We start from the raw sequence: 21,684 nt of genomic DNA, 5'->3' as shown, positions 1-21,684 counted from the left end.
TTAACTCCACAATATACAAATTACCTATAGATTTCAATCCTAAGAGTAAACTAATCCTGGCTATACCTAAAAGCTAGAATGAAAAGACTGATTTTCCTATAGATTTCTTTTTATCTTAAATAGCAAAATAAAACACATTTAGATTTTTCCAAAATATGTTATAAGCCTCACATTCTGCCAGAATTTGCAAATCTGGATATTTAAAATGTTTCTGTTAGTGGTTTCCTAAAATGAATTTCTAAAATTCATGGAATTAAACTTTTTTATGGTGTATCTCTAAATACGTGACTTTGGGGTATAATCCATTACTTATTACAATACATACTCTAAGTTTTATAAACACTTAACACTTATGTCACCAGTAAAACAACCAAAATTTGTGCATTAATGGTATAAGCAAGGGACTATGCTTGTTACACATTATCATCTCTATACATTAAAACCTCAATCATACTCAAACAAATTCACTAAAGTGTGGTTTTCAATCTGCTAACTATGCATTCCATAATAGCCTGTAATTATTAAAAACTGACAAGAAAGCTACGCCACCTGTGTTTATGTGAAGCCAGGTAATGAAAAAAACAACAACGCTGTCATCACCTCTCAATTCCTGATTGCATTATCAAAACTGTAGCCGAGTTTGGCATCTGGGTGTGACCTTGTTAACTGTTAGGGTAATTAAATTTATTCTACTGGGAAAAAGGATGATAAATTATTAGCAAGAAGATTTTGTTCACATTTTATTAAATTGGCCTGTCAAAGGGTTGGCCAAATTATCAAGGGCCTCATTTATTGGAGGCCAGCCATATTGCCACATCTGTTACAATTATTTATAATTTCAGCAGTTGAAAACCAACTGAGTTAGGCATCCGCCATGTAAAGTAATTTACAAATTATCTGATGAGGGAGTGTTTTAGCTTCTCCCTCATTTCTAGCCAGCAGAAAGCCGCGCTGTAATTACAGAACACGATTAGGTTCTTTAGGGAACTTATCTTGCACTCATAGCCATAGTAAGATGCAGCAAGAACATATGGAGGAGCTTGTGCTTCTACTCCCTGAAGCTCGTGACCCGCCTGCCGCTGAGCCCTTGAGTTGAATTTGAATGAGAGTGCCATGGCTAATGTTCTACACATGCACCATTTATGCCACAAAACAAATCGGATCACTGTTAATTATGAAGCAGCTATAATCAGGCCTTCACATCTGTGTAATGTGAAGCGCAGTAGGCTGTATTCCAATAATGTATGACTACCTTTGGGTTGCAAATTGCGAGCCATATTGCCTCAGTAGTAGTTACTGAATTCAAAGTAACTCCTTTGACAAAAGCCCATCACATGGATATTTTTATCCAGCTTTATATGAAAAAAAAAGCAAATCCACAAGCCTTTCTTTATCAGCTATTGACCAGAACAGTTAAAGCATATGGCACAAGTTCATTAATGAACAACACAGAGCACTCTAATTTAATGAAACCACTTGAGCCATAAAAATCAGATTTAGTTAATTCCCTCTTACCCATTTTTTCATATTTAGCCTAAACCTAGGATTCTATTTAATATTACAAGTTATCAAGACATAAAATATATTTTTTTACAAATTCATAAAGAATATAAAAAAGCTTGTGTAGTATTTTAAAAGGCAATCATAGGTTTTATATTTTACAAATTAATTTTCATCACAAATCTCATGTATGAAAGCATAAACTATTTGTTTTTTTAGAAAGTAAAGCCTAGCAGCTGTATTCTAACAAAAAATACTCTTTACTCCATGAGAAATTTTTCTGTGGAAAGGCAGCTAAACAAGCTGCACCCAGATGGCAAACCAGCTACAGTTTAATTAATCCACTAAAAGTCATTCAGATTTCAGTAAGGGTAATGTAATTTTGAATAATAGTACGAAAAAAAATCACTAAACATTCTTAAGTTTTATTATAGCGGCAAGAGAAGTGCCACTATAGAGTAGTTAAAGTTGAGTTGCAGTTTCCATTAGATATGCTAAATTTCTAGATTTTAATATCTTGGGCTGTTTCATTCTGCTTGGAACTTAAAGTAAGCTTGAAATATCAGAATATCTATTGGCAGCCTTTTTTCATAGCAGAAATGGTTTATTTTTCATGCAGGGTAGTGGAGTTGAATGATAAGTTCAAATTTTGTGAATATAATACACAAAGGCCTTTAGAAAAAAAGTTTATAGTTAAGACTTACAAAAGATAAAGACTTCAAATTTTTCTTTTAAATAAAAATGTCTTTCACTTATTAAGGCTAAAAATCATATCATAACATTATACTACACTGTTAAGTTGTTCTCTCCTGAAAATTGATTAAACATTAAACTATTCAAAAATCATTTCCCATATATTTGTGTGGCCATATCTACACATACAACTCAATTAAAAATATAAATTACTGAACATAATTAAATCAAGCAACAAATTATAAGGCAGTTTTCATTTAAAATAATGCTGTAGAATAAATCAAGTCAACTTTTCAAATTAAGTTTACACATATAAACTCGAAACTAGTTAAGTATGAAAATAAGATGATAAGCATAATATAAAAGTACTCTCTTTGTGGCACCTTGACCTAATATATTGAAACTTATTTTGATCCTGTACAGTAAGATACCTAGAGAAAGTATAAGACTGATATTCTTCCATGCTGAAAATGAGAAAAAAATGTAATAGAAACAATAATAAAGTAAAAATCATAAAAACCAAACAAAAGCAAACCAATTATTAACTGTGGCATAATATTTTCCAACTAAAGTATGGCAAAGGTTAACAGCATTCTGAGCCCAAGTAAAGGTACTACAATCTGATCTTCTCCCTACCACCTGAAAAACCAAAATACTATAGTTAGTGCCAAATAGTCACTATCAATATCAGATGCTCTGGCAAGAAAACAAAGCTAACTACTACTGACATTTTTTCTCCGCATCACAATTAGATATCCCCTTCCAAATGTTAATTCTTTACTGTTCTTACTTCCTACTTCCTACAATTGTTATATCAAAGAATGTTCATGTGTTCATTCAAAAAGCATTTATTGAACTTAAGACTGTCAATCACAGGAGAAAGCAGTGGGGAGAAAAGGGTAACACATCAACTCTCCTTGCCCTCAAGGAGCTCAGAGTCCAGAGATGGAGATACACAGTGAAAACAATTAAGTTTAATATCTGCTAATGCAGAAAGAGGTACATGGAGCTCAAACTTAAGAAAAAGTCTTCAAAAATGGTCTCAATTATTTTGGAACTGAATCTATAATAATTAGAAAGTATTAACAAGGTGAGCAAATAATACACTCTGATGAACATTATATAGCGCTCATTCCCTAACATATATTTAAAGGGTCACGTGTATCTGTAAGCAAACAAGATAAAAAGACAAGCTGACAGAACATTTACAAAAGAAAACTGCATGAAAAGTGAAAGTGAAAAGCCTCACTAGTTTCCAAAGAGATAAGAAATAAAGGAATATATTTGCTTTGAAAACCAAAAGGCTGTTTTTAAATTATAATAAATACTTGCAAGAATATAAAATGTGGGCAATTTCATACACTGTGAGAAGATAACTTGGTATAATCTTGCTGGAATGCAGTTTGGCAGGGAATATATATTCAAAAGTCTTAGGTTCATAATCTTTGACAAAGTAATTCTACTTTTAATAATTCATCCTGAGGAAACCATCAGGGATGAGAATAAATATATATAAATGAGGCCAGATGCGGTGGCTTGCACCTGTAATCCCAGCACTTTGGGAGGCTGAGGCGGGTGGATCACCTGAGATTAGGAGTTTGAGACCAGCCTGGCCAACGTGGTGAAACCCCGTGTCTACTAACAGTACAAAAACTAGCCAGCCATGGAGGCACGTGCCTGTAATCCCAGCTACTTGGGAGGCTGAGGCAGGAGAATTGCTTGAACACAAGAGGCAGAGGTTGCAATGCATCAAGATCACGTCATTGCACTGCAGCCTGGGCTACAAGAGTGAAACTCCATCTCAAAAAAACAAACAAAAAGAGGCATTGGAATAAAATAAATAGGAAAAAAAAATTGAAATATGTAAAATGTCTGAGAGTAGCGAAATGTTTAGGTAGAAAAATGGTACATTCCTATGTTAGAATATGAGGCAGTCAAAAAAATGTTTCAAATGTTAACTTATATTGCAATGAAATGGTAATTGCACAAGCAGGATACAAATTTATAAACCATATGATTCCAATTACATAGAATTTATATTCTCCATTTACTTCGTATACCCTTTTCACACACACACAAAGCCACATGCAGGGTTTAAGAGTGAAAGCACACTCTGGGTCTAAGATGTTGCCTCTCCTTAGATTACCCAGCATCATATGGGGCTGAAGGAGAGGTACTGAGGCTAAGACCTACTTTCCCTAGATGTCTTGACCTCAATCTAGAGACATCAAGAAGTAACCCTATGTATAGCACTCTTTATTTCCAAATACCCTGGCATGACTATCTGCCTTGAATTCACTAGAACTAGGCCCATTTTGTCTTTTCTCCCTATTTATGTGAGATACCAAAAGATCCCTGATTTCCAGGTTAATTCTTATAAAATTATCATACTCTCATGCTAGTTATGAGTGATATTAAAAAAGAAAAGAAAGTCAAGAAATAAACAAGAAGCTTGTAGACTTAAAGTCAAACTGAACATAGATTTGGAAAAAAAAAAAAACAAATATACAGTACAATGTCTACTGCCGCTCCTCTATTCTCTATTTCACCTTTTACAATTAGATATGGTTTGAACTTTTCTTTCTCTCTTCCATGGCTACTTACTTCTTTCATAGTTTCCATCATGCTGTGTCTCTGCACTACATTCTAAGGAATTTTATCAGCTTTATAGTCCAATTTTCTAATTTTTTCTTTGGCTCAATAACTCATTGTGTAAGGCTATTTTTATTACCAAAACTAGATAAAGACAGTACAAGAAAGCCAAACAAAAGACCAATCTTATTGCTTAATGGAGACAGAGATTAAAAACAAGCAAACAAAATAACAGTGAAATGAATTAAATGGAATTGCAAAAGGATGGAAAAGTCCAGGTATGAAAAGATAAAACATTTTTTAAAATGTATGACCCATTCACGATATTAGTCTATTGAGCTCATTAACGTGATAAAAAGGTATCTATGAGAAACTATGGTTAACTTAATTCCCAATGATGAAATATTAGAATTCCCTTTAAAATTAGGAACAAGACAAGGACACTCACTCTAACCACTTCTCCTTAACTTTCGTCTGGTAAAATGTAAAATGCTTGGTAGAATATACTAGAATTTTTAAGGAAGAAACAAAACTGCCAATGTTTATAGACGATATGACTGTCTACCCAAAAACACCCAGATGAATCCAAAAATACAGAATTAATAGAAGATTAACAGGGTGCCTAGATATAAGATAAATATTTAAAAATCAATTGCATTTCCACACATAAAAAACAGAAAATGTAAAAAAATGCAGATAGCTAAAATACCAACAAAACACAAGTTGCTCAGAAATAAATCTAATTAAAAATATGGAAGACCCTATGGATAAAACTGCAAAGGTTTATTTAAATACATTAAAGACATAAATTAATGGAGACAGATTATTTTCACCTATAGAAACATTTAAAATGGTAATGATGTCAGTTCTGTTTAAATTAATCCCCAAAGGGTTTTTGAAGAAAGTTGATATCTGGTTACAACATTATATTGAAATAATCAACAATGTCCAAAATATTGGAAAAAGAATAAGGTGATAAGATTTATCCTATCAGTTATCAGGACTCATTATGAAGCTATAATAATAAACACAGTGTTTCTGTTTCAAAGATTTAAAAATTACCCAGTGCAAATAAACAGCGAGCCCAGAAATTAACCCATATAAATATGGACCCATATATACATACTATAATAAATTTCACAGGTGGCACTGTACATCAGTGAAAAAAGTGATTATTAACACAACAGATATGCTGAGAAAAACAGATATCCAGATTTTTAAAAAATTTAATTGATTCCCTTCTTTATAGCAAACACATAAATAAATCCCACATAGATTAAGGACTTACATGTGGAAGTCAAAACAATAACACTTTGGATGAAAATACAGAAAAATATCTTTATGATGTTAGAATGAGGTGGGACTTCTTAAATAAGATACAATACACACCAACTGTAAGACAGAATATTGAAATTTTTAATTATATTAAAATTAATAACTTCATTTTTCAAGATACCATAGAACAAGTGAAAAGGAAAAGCCACAAATAAGAAGATATTTGTGACACTTTTAACTGACAGTTGAGACTGTTGGCTAATGTCTAAACTCGTTTCCTCTTTTGGGAAATGAGTACATATTTCCCCATCTTCTTTGCAATTATGTAACAAGTGGACAGATAATTGAGTTCTGACCAATGATATGCTGGCAAAAGTGATATGTACCATTTCTAAGCCAGATTCATAAAACTTCCTAAATGTGATTTTGTATGCTCTTTCTCTCTTCTGGCTGGCTGGAGTAGAGATGACCCATAACTTTGGGAGCCATGTTTAAAGACAGTAGATCCAACAGATAAAAGGAGCATGGGTCTGTAAATCACTGCTTGGAGTTGGGAGCCCAAGTAATACCCATACTGGACTGCCATCTAAATAAAAAAAAATCGTTTTAAGCCAGAGATATGAGGTCAATGTTTTCCAGAAGGTGACATTATGTTAAATAACATAATCAACCAAAGATTAGTATCCAAAATAAACACCTTCCACAAAAAGAAAAACATCCCAACAGAAAAACGGACATGAGACATAAATATTTCACATATAAACATAAGAAACCCAAACTCATTAGAAATCAAACAAATACAAAATGAAACTAGAATGAGATATTTTACCTCTTTAAAAATAAAGCTAAGAAGTCTATAATTTGGCAAATGATTTGGCATTTTCTTATAAACCTGAACATTTGCATATCTGTCAGACAATTTTCATCCTTAGCAGTAAGTCCTACAGAAAGTCTTGCACAAGTGTGTCAGAAGACACGTACTACAAAGAACACAGCAGCAGTATGTAAAAATTCTTACAGCTGAAAAAACAAAAAACACAAAAAAGTTCACTGACAAAGAGTAGATTAATTGTTCAGTCTATTTGGGCTCCTATAACAAAATACCATAAACTGGGTATCTTTTAAACAACAGAAGTGTATTCCTCACAGTTCCAGAGACTAGAAAGTCCAAGACCAAAGCACTGGTAGACCTGGGGTCCAGGGAGGACTACCTTTTGGTTCACAGACAGAATTGGCTTGCCATATCCTCACATGGTGTAAGGGGTGAAGGGTCTCTCTCAGGCCTCTTATTTTATAAAGGTGCTAATCCCATTCATGAGAGCAGAGCCTCCCAATATCCCACTTCCAAACACCTTCACATTACAGATTAGACTTCAGGTATGAGTTGGTGTGGGAACACAACCAGGCTATTCCATAAATAAACTGTAGTTTATTCACACAATAGACTATTGCAGAAGGGGGAAAGAATTACAGGAACACTCAACAATAATAAATTCCCCTACAAAATTCCCCTGTCCATATATGCACGCAATAATAAATGTCAGAGGTGGCACTGTACATCACTGAAAAAAAGTGACTATCAACACAACAGATATGCTGAGAAAAACAGATATCCAGATTTTTAAAAATTTAAATTGAATTCCCTTCTTTGTAACAAACACATAAATAAATCCCACATAGATTAAGGACTTATACGTGGAAATCAAAACTTGCACGTATACATATCGCAGAGTTGATATGTGTAGATGATTTTTAAGGTTTAAATAAAAGCAATACTAAACAATATATTATTTAAGAAAACATAGTTTTAAGAGGCAGGAATTCATAAACAAAAAACCCAACATGGTAGTTATCTTCACGGAAAAAAAAAGAAGGATGGGATCAGGAAAGAGCACATAGATATAATCAAGATATAGATATAATATAGTACATAGATATAATCCAGTACATAGATATAATTTGTGACAGTTGTTGGTGAGTATACAGACATTACATTTATTCTTCTACAGGTTGCAAATATTTTGTAAAAAAAATTATAAAAAAAGTAAGAACATAAGGGAAAACGGCTAAAGAAAATTCTCTTCAACTGAGGAAAGCAAGGAATAGAGTAACTATGAAAAGAAATAAAAATCAACAAGACTAGTTAAAATTTGCAACTCAGATCTTGTGGTCTTGCCATTAGCCACATGGCATGTATCTCATTCACAGATAAATATAGTAAATTTAATGGTTGGCTTTCTCTCTTGTCCTCTACTGCAAGATATTCCTCCAAGGCAAAAAGCATTATTTCTGCATGAAAAAGATAAACAATCGCTTTGAGATAAGAATAGGCAGTCATTCAGAATTCAGCTAGTTAAAAGCAGGGTGCTTAGAAATCAAGGGTCACAGGTTTCAATCCCCCATGAACCAATTAGCTTTGCCCTTTTCTATGGCAAAGACTGTCAGTTCACCAATAATTTGGATTACAAGTTGAGATAGGAAAAAGGAAAGATAAATCCCCACCAATATAAGAAAAAAATCTCAAATTTACTAACAAGTGTCTTCCCTGTATAATAAATTAAGAACTAACATTTATTACTCTAAATGCCCACCATTCACTGTCATGTGTAATCTTAATGAAACTTTAATGAGGTAAGTACTATTATAATACCCATTTTATAAATGTTGAAACTGAGTTGACTTAGAGAAGTAACTTGCCCAAGGTCACACAATTAAGTGATCAAGTCTATGATCCAAATCCATGCATTCAGACTCCAGAATCTATGTTCTTATCCATTACTCTGTAAATAACACCCCCAAAATCCTGCACAAAAAAGTCCCACTAGAAGTATTTAAAAATTTAGAGATAGAAAAAAATGAAATAAAACCTTCCTACCATTTCCTCTCAACTGTATATTTCACTTTCCACTTAGTCTCCTATTAATCATTAAAGTATGATCACTAGATCAGCTCCAACATCCTGACCTGGAACATGACAGAAATGCAGAATTTCAGGCCCCAGCCCAGACGTACTGAATTAGAATAGTAACTACTCCCACCCTAGGATGCTTAGATGTAGACTACAAGAAGTATTTACCCAGACTATCCTCACTCTCTAGGATACACCACCAACTTTCTCACCTCTGGGCCTATGGTAGTGCGCTTCTGACAAGAAACTAGAAAGCCCTTAACAAACTGATATACATTGTTTTCTCTGTGAAAGCTTTGGTAATCTCTTCCTCTCCGTAAACATGCTCCTTGAAAAGCTTCTCTCCACAGTTTCCTATTTGGTTCATACTTTAATTACAAACACATTTTGTAACTATTTTCTACCTGCATTCCTATCCATAAGATTCATAGAAACATAAATGGTCTTGTTCAGTTTTGTATCCCATGTAAAAATACAATGGGATTTTAATAAATATTGCCTATATAACTGAAAAAATCAATGCTAGCTGGCTGGCTGGCTGGCTGGCTGGATGGCTGGATGGACAGATGGAATAAAGGATGGATGAAGAGGTGAGTCTAGTTGGACTGAATCCTAAAAAGAGAGTATTGACATGATAAAGTATATGTTACTAATTGGTAGAACCATTGAGTCACACATTTCTCTTCATTACTACTTCCCTAATTCTGGGCTTCCACATTTCTCCTCTATCTAACTTCAGTGCCCTCCTACTGCTAGGAGAGCTGTGAGAATAATCTTTCTTGCCTCAAAAAATAGCAAATCCATTTGTCCAGGTGGTTAGATTTGAAAAGCATGAATTCATTTTTAGTTCCTCCTTTCTTCTCATATTTCACATGTAAGTCAGTATCAAAGTTTATGCATTCTACCTTTGAATTATTTACAGGCTCTAACTACTTTTTATAACATAGTCTAAGTACCCACTGAGTTCTGCCTGGACTATTACAATTGCCTCTTAAATTTGTCTCCCTCCTCTCTTCCCTGCCTTTCTATATTCTGTTTTCAGCAATGCATCCAGAGTGATCTTTTAAAAATACTCAGTTAGGGCCTAGTGCGGTGGCTCACGCCTGTAATCTCAGCACTTTGGGAGGCCTAGGCGGGCAGATCACGAGGTCAGGAGATCGAGACCATCCCGGCTAACATGGTGAAACCCTGTCTCTACTAAAAATACAAAAAAAATTAGCCGGGTGTTGTGGCGGGTGCCCGTAGTCCCAGCTACTCGGGAGGCTGAGGCAGGAGAATGGCATGAACTTGGGAGGCAGAGCTTGCAATAAGCTGAGATCATGCCACTGGACTCCAGCCTGGGGGACAGACCAAGACTCCTTCTCAAAAAAAAAAAATTCAGTTAGAGCTCACCACTCTTCTGAATAAGATACCCCAATAGGTTGAGTGTTGCTCTTCTAAAAAGAAACACACCAATGACTTTCCATTTCACTCAGAGTAAAATCTATACACTTATAGTAATTTAACAAGGCCCAAGGAGACCTGCCCCACATTTATCTCTCTGAGGTCATCTTTCATTCCTCTCCCCATAGTTCTTAATCCAGCCACACTTGCCACCTTGTTAGGCAAGCTCTTATCTCATGAGCTTTACATTTGTTCTCTCTGCTTCAAATGCTCTTCATCAGATATCTAAATGACTCACTTCCTCTGTATTTCTTTTCAAATGTCACCTATTCAGAATGATTTCTTCTGCCACCATACACAAAAAAGCCCTATCACTCTCCATCATGCTCCACCTCATGCTGTATTATTCTCCATAGCACTTATTACCGTGTGTCATGTGCTTATCAGATGGTGACCCTCTCACCTGAATGTATGCTCCATGAGCACAAAGGCCTTGTTTTGTTCCCTAACAGCTCTTCATCACCAAGAATAGCATCTAACACATAGTAGAATATCAATAAATATTTGTGGAATATATATTTAGATATATTAATTAATGGAGAGTTGTAGTTAACAGTATGATTCCTGCATTTTACTATAAATTTTACAGAAAAATATACTTTCAAATTTTCTATCTATTTATCTATCTACCTATCTATATCTATCTTCCATATAACATGACAGCCATCATTTAAACAGTCCATAACATGTACTTATTTTAAGGTCACCTCATTAGCTACACAAACATTCTCATTCAGAGAAACATGCTCAACAGTATCTATCCATCATTCATTCATGTGATTTTCAAATGCCACATATGTATGACATATACAAAGGAACAATAATAAAATTACATCAGATTTCTCACCAAAAAATTATGCAAGCCCAGTGATAATGACATGATATCTTCTCAACATTAAGAAAAAAAACACACTTTTTTCTTCTGTCTGGTTTAAGACAACTGCATAAAAAACATTATAAATCTGTACTGATGGGCACACAATGTATAAAGATGTAATTTTTGACAATAACAGCATAAAGGGCAGGGGGAGAAACAAACGTACATAGAAGCAATGTTATATATTGACATTAAGTTCATATGAATTTCTATGAGATTGCTGTAAATTGTTAGTTATAATTCCCCCAGGGTAACCACTAAGGAAATAACTGAAAAATACATAGTAAAAGAAAAACAAAGGGATTAAAATATCACACTAGAAAATATTACTAAAAAGGCACTAATGGAGGAAAAGAGGAACAAAACAGACATAACACATATAAAAAATAGCAAAATGGCAGATTTAAATCTTACCTTACCAATACAGACAGTCCTTGACTTAAAATGGTTTAACTTACGATTTTTCAACTTTACAGTGGTGTGAAAGCAATACGCATTCAGTACACTCCTTGACTTATGATATGGCTACAACCAGATAAACCCATTATAAGCTGAAAATATTATGTTAAAAATGCACTTTCTACTTGCAATATTTTTAACTTACAATAGGTTTATCAGGACACAGCCCCATCTTAAGTTAAGGAGCATACATTAAGACCTCAAATTAAAGGTGGAGATTAGGACAGAATAAATTTTAAAATCATAATTCAACTATATGGTGTCTACAAGAGAAACGCTTTAGATTAAGAGGCACATATGTTGAATATAAAAGCATGGAAAATGATATAACATGCACACAGTTACCAAAAGGAAGCCATGGTGGCTATATTAATATCAGACAAGATAGACTTTAAGACAAAAATTGCCACTAAAGATAAAGGACATTTTATAATGATAAAATAATCAATTCATCAAGAAGAGATAACAATTATAAAAATACATGCACTGAACAAAAGAACCCCAAAATACATGAAGCAAAACCTGATAGAATTAAAGAGAAAAGAAGACAATTAATAATAATGGGGAAAAAAACTAGACAGAAGATCATGGAAACAGAAGACTGGAAGAACATTACAAGCCAATCAGACCTGAAAAAACAGAATAGAACAGAAAGGAGAAATAGACAAACCTACAAGTATGGTTGGAAAAATTCAACGTATCTCTTAGTAATTGATAGAACAAGTATAAAAAATCTATACAGTTAAAAACCTAAACAACGATATCAAGAAACTTGACCTAAATGACATTTATAGAATATTTTACCCACAAAAGTAGGATACATATTCTATTCAAGAACTCAATATAGATGGGTAAAACATCAGAGCAACCATAACAGAAAAGAGAATGTGTGAACTTAAGGAAACATCAAGGTTCAAGCAAAGAGGGAAAAATATTTGAAGATACAAAAAAGAGCTCAAAATATATATGGAATACAGTGAAAAGGTCTAATATGTGTGTAATTGGAATCTCACAACGACAAGAGAGAAAGAATGTGTAGAAGTCATATGTGAAGACATTTTTACCACAAATTTTCTAACAATGAAGAAAACCAAAACCACAGGCCAAGGCTGACAAAAGCTTTAAAAACTGAAAAATGAAGAAAAGGAGAAACACTACCACATTTACATCATATAAAAACTGCTGGAAACCAAAAATAAAGAGAAACTATAAAAAGTAAACACAAAAAGCACACACTACCGTTAAAGTTGCAACAATAAAAGACATGCCTTCTCAATACAAAATACAGAAAACAACATATATCATTTTTAAAATAAAGAAAGAAAAGATGGTGCAAATCAACAGTTCTATCCATCTAAAAAATACTCTTCAGAAATAAAGGCAAAAGAAAGACATTATCCAAAAAATACAAAATGAGAGAATTCACTGTGAGATGAAGTCTACTAAAATAAATACTAAAAGGAGTGCTTAAGGCAAAAGACAAAAGATCCTAGTGGGAAATACAGAATTACAGAAAAGAATAAAGGGATTAAAAAGTGTAAAAATTCTAAATGATATTGATTTTTTACAACAATAATATTTTATAGAGTAAAATATATGTACAATTAAAATGTAAGACAATAACAGTAATTGGTGATAAGATAAACAAGTTACAGTGTATTAAGTTCCCTGCATTGTATAGAAAATGATTTTAAAAATCAGTTAAAATGGGCTTTAAAAAGTCAAAGATTGGGAAGTTCCATTTACAATAATGACAGAGTAGATCCTATCAGAATAAATCTACCACATATGACCATTTAAACTCCAAGCAAATTATAAAACAACTACCTGAAGGCAACAGAGAATGATCAAATGTAGGCAGAATCTAGGTAAGAACTGATAGCTGGGAAATGGAACAGCATTGGCTAAGTTACCCATTTTGATGATTTTCACCTTAGCAAGGCTCACAACAGAAATAATATTAGGAGACTAAAATTCCAACAGAAACTTGCAAGAACTAATTAATGGCTTGAAGAACTAGAGGACAAAGTTCAGTCATACCACTGCAGCCAGAAATTGAGGGGAAAAATTCCAGAAAAGAGAGAGTCAAAACTATGAACTCATAACTGAACTGTTCATGCATTGAGCAGACCTCTAAGCAATCTGAATAAGGTTAAGAGAACTAAAAAGCAATTCATTGCAACCCACCTGATGGGAAGCAGGGCTTGGAATTTAAATCTGATCTAATTAAAATTCTGATTCATATATTTATTTCAACACTTCCATGAGTAATACAACAGAAACCAGAGTCTCTATAACATACATTTTACAATATACACCATATAATTCCAAGTTAGAGGAAACAAAATATGACCCATATTCAAAAGAAAAGGGAAAACAATAGTGATCAAACCAAAGAAGACCCAACAGATAAGGAAAATACAGTTTTTAAAGGAGCTATTTTAACTATTATAGCAAGGACTTATATTTGCAGAATAATGCACATAAACGACTTAAGAGCAAGTTGGACATAACAGAAATTTCAGTTAAACTGAATATAAAGTAATAGAAACCATCTAATCTGAATAATATAGATATAAAACAGTTTTTAAAAAATTAACAGAGCCAGCTGGGTGCGGCAGCTCATGCCTGTAATCCTAGCACTTCGGAAGGCCGAGGCAGGCGGATCACCTAAGGTCAGGAGTCTGAGACCAGCCTGGCCAACATGGCAAAACCCCGTCTCTACCAAATATAAAAAAGTTAGCTGGATGTGTGGTGAATGCCACTTGGAAGGCTGAGGCAGGGGAATCACCTGGACCCAGGAGGCAGAGATTGCAGCGAGCCAAGACCACGCCACTGCACTCCAGCCTGAGCAATACAGCGAGACTCTGTATCAAAAACAATAAAAATCAACAGAGCTTTACTAATCTGTGGACCAACATTGAAAAGTCCAACATAAGTGAAATGGTAATCTCAAAAAGAGAAAAGAAAGAACAGGAAACAAAAATATTTGTGAAAATAATATCAAAAATTTTCTCCAATTTGGTTTTAAAATTATGAAAATCAAGAAGCTCAACAAACCGTAAGATGGATGACTATAATGAAAATCAAGGTTGGGAATATCATGGTTTAAATGCTTATAGTCAAAAGTAAAATCTTGAGGGGGGGAAAAAAAGTCAAAGAAAACTGACACATTACCTTTAAGTGAATAATGAAATGAATTCCACTGAATTACCATCAGAAACTGTGGGTCTAGAGGATAGAAGAGTAAAACTTCTAGATTTAAAAAAAAAAAAGCCAGTTAATTAATCCAAAAGGAAGGAAGAAAAAGAGAGGCAGAGGAACGAAAAACAGGATAAACAGAAAACAAATGATAATATGGTACACCTAAACCCAATCATATTATAATTATGTTACAATTCAAAGGATTAACATTGCAATGAAAAGGAAGAAATTGTCAGAATGGATTATAAACAACGGGATCCAAATATATACACTTTAAATATACAGTAACCTATGTGCTGAAATTAGAAGAATGAGAAAGTTACACTTTGTAAAATATAACCATTAAAGAGAAGAATTGGCTATACTGACATCATAAAGGTACATTTCAAGCCAACAAAATACTATAGTTAAAAATGGCATTTTATAATGAGAAAGCGTTCAATTTATCAGAAAGACATATCATAAATATGCATAGAACTAATAAAATAGCTTTAAAACGCATGAAACAAAAATTGAGAAAACTCAAAGGAGAAACAAAAATCTACAATTATATGGGAGATTTTAGCACTCCTTTCTAAAGCAATTGATAGAAAAACTAAATACAAAAATCATTAAAGAGATAAAAGATCTGAATACTATCAAATGCAAAGACATAATTAATAGTGATATTTAAGGAGCACTCTGCCCAGTAGTTGCAAAATACAAATTATTCTCAGGTACACATAGTACTTTCACCAAAACAATATGCTTGGCCTTAAGTCTCAATAAATATAAAAATATAGGCCGGGCGCAGTGGCTCACGCCTGTAATCCCAGCACTTTGGGAGGCCGAGGCGGGCGGATCACGAGGCCAGGAGACCCAGACCATCCTGGCTAACACGGTGAAATCCCATCTCTACTAAAAATTTAAAAAAAAAAAAAAAAAAAAATTAGCTGGGTGTGGCGGCGGGCACTGGTAATCCCCGCTACTCAGGAGGCTGAGGCAGGAGAATGGCGTGACCCCAGGAGGCGGAGCTTGCAGTGAGCCGCGATCATGCCACTGCACTCCAGCCCAGGCGACAGATCGACAGATCGAGACTCTGCCACAAATAAATAAATTAATTATATATATATACAGTAGTCTTATCAAGTACTACCTGTGACCACAATGGAAGTAGATTAGAAGTAACAATAAAACAGTAAACATACACATATACACACACACAAATATTTCAAAAGTAAACAAGACACTTACACTCTCCAAACAGAAAATCCAAAAGGAAATCAGAAACATTTCTAAACGAATGCTTATTTGAAGAAATTGAGGAGCTTATAGTAAAATTACTACAAAAAAGCAAACGAGCAAGAACATACAGAATATTCTTGAAAAAGAATAAAGTAATTTACATTACCCTCATTTCAAAAGTTACTATAAAGCTATATATATGAATAGGCATGTATCTGGACTCTGTTCCATTGATTATTTTGTCAATTATTATACTAATACCATACCGTCTTGATATTTTAGCTCAATAAATAAGTCTCAAATCAGGGATTGTAAATCCTCCAACTTGTTCTTTATGAAACTTGATTTTGCTCTTCTAGGTTCTTTGCATTTCCCTACAAACTTTAGAATTGATTTGTCAATTTCTTTTTTTTCTTTTTTCTTTTTGATACAGAGTCTCGCTCTGTTGCCAGGCTGGAGTGCAGTGGTGTGATCTTGGCTCACTGTAACCTTTGCCTCCCGGGTTGGAGCAATTCTCCTGCCTCAGCCTCCCAAGTAGCTGGGACTACAGGCACACGCCACCATGCCCAGCTAATTTTTGTATTTTTAGTAGAGAAAGGGCTTTCACCATGTTGGTCAGGATGGTCTCGATCTCTTGACATCATAACTCACCGGCCTTGGCCTCTCAAAGTGCTGGGATTACAGGTGTGAGACACCGAGGCCGGCCGTCAATTTCTTAAAATAACAGAAAAAGCCTCCTGGGAGTTTGATTGGGATCTTTTATCTTTTAAAAAACAAACAAACAAACAAACAACAACAAAAAAAACAGAAAAACCCACCTGGGATTTTGATTGGGAATCTTTCTGTCTTTGGGGGAACAGACAGATTTCTTAAATGAAATACCAAACCAATAACTATAAATGATTAATTTGCCTAAATTAAAATTAAAAAGTGGCTGGGCACGGTGGCTCACGCCTGTAATCCCAGCACTTTGGAAGGCCACAGCGAGTGGATTACCTGAAGTCACGAGTTCAAGATCAGTCTGACCGACATGGTGAAACCAGGTCTATACTAAAAATTCAAAAAATTAGCCAGGTATGGTGGCAGACGCCTATAAGCCCAGCTACTTGGGAGGCTGAGGCAAGAGAATTGCTTGAACCCAGGAGGTGGAGGTTCCAATGAGCCAAGATCGCACCATTTACTCCAGCCTGGGCAACAAGAGCAAAACTCTGTCTCAAAAAAAAAAAAAGAAGTAATTTAATTTCTGTTCATCAAACGACACCTTGAAGAAAATCAAAAGAAAAGACAAGTACACAGTGAGATATCTGCCATATATTAATTTACTAGGGATTAATATTAATAACATATAAAGAGCTTTTGAAAATCAATAAGAAAAAATCCAGTAGAAGATTGAACAAAAGACATAAACAGATATTTCGCAAAGAAGACACACATTGGCTAGTCAGTGATATGCACGTAAAAACCAAAATAAAATATTATTTTATACCTATTCAGTTGGCAATGAATTAAGAAGTCTGATAACACCAAGTGTTGAGTACGACAGGAAACAACCAGATCTCTTTTATATTGTTGGTAGTAGTAAAACCGATAAAACCACTTTGAAAAACAGGTGATCAGTATTGTCTAAAAGTAACATTTTCATACTTTATAATCCAGGATTTCTACTCCTAGATATATAACTCACAAAGATGCATGAATGTGTACGTCAAGAAACACGTGTGAAAATGTCAACACTAATATTATCCATAACAACAAAAATGGAAATAACAAAAGTTCTCATCTAGAGATACATGTAAAAATAGTTATGATATACTCACATATAACAGAATATTTTTAAACAGGGAAAACAAAGAGCTATATCAAAAAACATGAATAAATCTTAGTAACATAATGATGAGTCAAAATTGCCTAACCCCATAAACGACACATTATATCATTTTTATGAATGACTAAACAATAACCTGTTTCCTCATAAATTTGTATATGATAAAACTGTTTTAAAAAAATCAAAATGATAAGAAGTTCGGTGATTACCTCTTATAAGAGAATCAAAGCACATACAAGTAGATGTAAGCCATTTGTAATGATCTAGTCTTTGGATAAGTTGGTTGAACCAAGGGTGTTTATTATAATAAAGAACTAAACAAAGCCATTAAATTAAATTGTCATATGCATACAATAGTATGTCATAACACAAATTTTATCATTGATCCAATATTGTGTACCTGAAGTCCAAAAAATGCATACAATACGGTACAATCTTAAAAACTGTTGTCGTAAGGTTGAGTAATTAGCAAGACAAATGTGGTATGTTCAAAAATTACAATCCATTTCTGAATTTAATTAATACATTATAAAATTTAAAGAAAAATTATGAGTGCCTTAAAAACACTTAAATAAATTGACAGAGATTTTTTTAAAAATGTGTAGAGTTGAAAGTTGCCCTGAAGATTATCTAAAAAGGTGCCATTTAACATTTTCTATATGCTAAGCCCTGCACTTTACTGGCACTATGTCATTAAACTTCATAAAACTCTATGACATAGATACTATTAATGTCAACATTTTCTTTATGAGAAAGTTTTGAATAAAAGGGCTAAGAAATGTGTTTAAGTTCACAAAGCTCACAGAGCTATAATTAATCTCAGGCTTATTTGAAACCGGATCCTACATATTTATCTATACATTTATACTACCTTCATTTACCAAAGGAAATAGTAAGAAAGGTTATATGGCCTGTCCAAAATCATGTATCAAGGTAGTGGCAGAATTAGGACTACTGGATATTAAGTACCGCATACCAGGCATTATGGCAAGTACTTTATGAAACTTACTGTTAGATACTCTTTCTATTCCATTAGCTCATTCAGTTAAAAAGTCTCAAAATGGGCATGACTTATTAATTTGCTCTTCAATAATGTATATCAGCCAAATGTTTCATTACGATAACTATATTTGCTAGACCCCATACTTCTACATGCATTTCTATATGAATCTGTATTGTAATATTCATGCTTACAAACAGTATAAAAACAGTATAATGCAAAACTATCTGCACACTTCTTACACTTCAATAAATGCAAATATATTTAAATTTTCATGTTTTAGTCAATTGTAGGAGATTTAATTTGATATTACACTGAATAACAGTTTTAGAAAATGTCACTCACCTGTGTTGAGTAGTCTGGATCACTTTCTTGAGATAAAGGATGAGGTGCTCCCTGTGATTCCTGAAGTTTTTCTTTTAACTTAGCATTTTCTTGCTCTTTCTGTAATAGCTGATCCTGAAGATTAACAACACTTTGCCGGAGCATAGCTTCATTTGATTTTGTGGTTTCAAAACAAATATGTAACTCATTGTAAAGCTGTTTCAAAAAATATATCCAAATTATATTAATAATCAAAAAAGCTATGTGTCTGTGTGTGTGTGTGTGCGCGCGTGTATATATACGAATTGCATAAACATAGTTCTTGTCCTCAGGTTATTTTAATAGTCGGAGAGAGAAAGAAGATATAAACACAAAAAAACTAAATTCTATAATAATATTTTTAATATTTAATTTAACATTTAAAATTTGATAATAATAACTAGAAAATATGTTTTAAAAAAGGCGATATGTATTATTGGCCAGTGTAATATAGGAAAAGAAGGCCAAATTTCTGAGGAAGAAAATACTTTAAGCTAGCTATATTAATCATGGAGGGAATTATGACCTGAACTGAACCATGACAATATAATTGGAATTGACCAAAAACAAAAAGTCATTCTAAAGATAGAAGAAATGTGAAAAAAGTTATGTACAGTGATAGGAAAGGACAGAAAGGAGCATAAGGTATATCAGTTTAACTGGACTTAATATATACATTTGAAAGAAAACAAAATCAGTAGTATTTCATTAAGAGTTAATTAATGTTGAATTCTACATTCTTATTAAGTATAATTTAGTATCTACTGCTAGGAGGAGCAGAGGAATAGTAAGAGACAAAGTCAAGCAATAAGGCTGTAGATAGAATGTAAAGACTCTTCAATGCCGGATTAAGAGGATGGACTTGTTCTGAAGGAGTTACTGAAAACCTTAAACAGTGTGGAAAAATAGAAGCAATGTTTTGAAGACTTATTGAAAACTTTAAAACCTTTTTAAGTCAAGGCAATAAGCATTCAATAAATTTAAAAGCTTATTAAAACTATGAGATACCATGACATATAAGTGCTATCATACAGAGAGTAATATAGGGTTAACAATGGTACGCCTCCAGTACTTGTGAACTTGCTTGGTAATGAAAATCCTAATGTGTAATTGTGATTTAATGAGATATAATTCAATCTGTGGCAGTTGATTTACATACAGAATCTGTATGTATATCTGTGGCTGATACTAGAAAAGTGACCTAAGTGCGAAAATGTGTGAGTGTGTAGTGTGTGTGAGTGTGTGTGTGTGGTTTTAAAGGCTAACAGTAAAATCTTACAATAAGAACAAAACCCCCAAGTGTAAAATCTCAAAATTATGTAGATGCTATGGTAAATTTTTAGCTTTGCTCATTTAATTAAAGATACAGAACATCTTCCATCAGTTTGCCTTGCCTCATGGGAAGAAACTTACATACATAAAAGATTGTAAAGCTTTAGTTCATCTAGAAACCTAGGATTTGTGTAAATTTTTGTATGCATGTTATACCTCTGTTTTTTAAATTTAAAATTTAAAAAGGCTTGTAAAAACCTTTCATTAATACATCTCCTGAAACATAATTTGTCACAAAAATAAGACCCTCCAAAGTTCCACTCCACTGGCATATAATTAGCTCAATATATGTTTTATCTTTTATTTTTAAAAAAAATGTATCTCTGGCTGGGCATGGTGGCTCATGCCTGTAATCCCAGCACTTTGGGAGGTCAAGGCAGGCGGGTCACCTGAGCTCAGGAGTTCGAGACCAGCCTGGGCAATATGACGAATCCTCGTCTCTACCAAAAATACAAAAAATTACCCGGGCGTGGTAGCATGCACCTGTATTCCCAGCTACTTGGAAGGCTAAGGTGGGAGGATCACTTGAGCCCAGGAGGTCGAGGCTTCAGTGAGCCAAGATTGTGCCACTGCACTCCAGTCTGGGTGACGTGGGGAGACACTGTCTTTAAAAAAATAAAATTATCTATCTATATTATTGTGGAGATATTTAAAATAATCCACTTCAATTTATAGCCAAAGTCTAGGCAATTTTTTTTTAAAAAAGTGTTGCCTATATGATTTATAAAAAAATTTAGAACATCAATTGATATATTCCCTTCCCATTACCTTTATACCAAGGAGCATGTCCAATGTCCTTTCCACAGCTAATACCATCAGATATTCTAGGAGGGAAGAAAGAGTAGGAACCTGCCAGCTTTCAGGGACAATGAAGAGTTCAGAGTGCCTACTTGTACTGTGCTGCTGCTCTCATGACTAGGTTCAGTGTAGAAAAGAAAAAAGCAAACCCTGGACACAAAAGCTAACCTGGCTAGGGAGAGATGAAGCTA

At 33.8% G+C, this 21,684-nt stretch overlaps 1 protein-coding gene across 1 annotated transcript in view; it reads right to left on the bottom strand.

Moving 5' to 3' along the window:
- The window catches only part of LOC105536188 (centlein), a gene marked incomplete at its 3' end in the record, with an annotated part of 236,950 nt that overhangs the window by 141,824 nt on the left and 73,442 nt on the right, over positions 1-21,684 (bottom strand). The window contains exon 6 of the mRNA XM_011975470.1: positions 19,346-19,540. Coding sequence (XP_011830860.1) covers positions 19,346-19,540 — 195 coding nt within the window. The remainder of the gene's footprint in view (positions 1-19,345; positions 19,541-21,684) is intronic.

This window comes from Mandrillus leucophaeus, unplaced genomic scaffold (assembly GCF_000951045.1).
Source record: "Mandrillus leucophaeus isolate KB7577 unplaced genomic scaffold, Mleu.le_1.0 Scaffold1560, whole genome shotgun sequence".
Lineage (NCBI taxonomy): Eukaryota > Metazoa > Chordata > Mammalia > Primates > Cercopithecidae > Mandrillus > Mandrillus leucophaeus.
The sequence above is the reverse complement of the archived record's forward strand: the minus strand, read 5'-3'. Positions and strand labels throughout refer to the sequence as shown.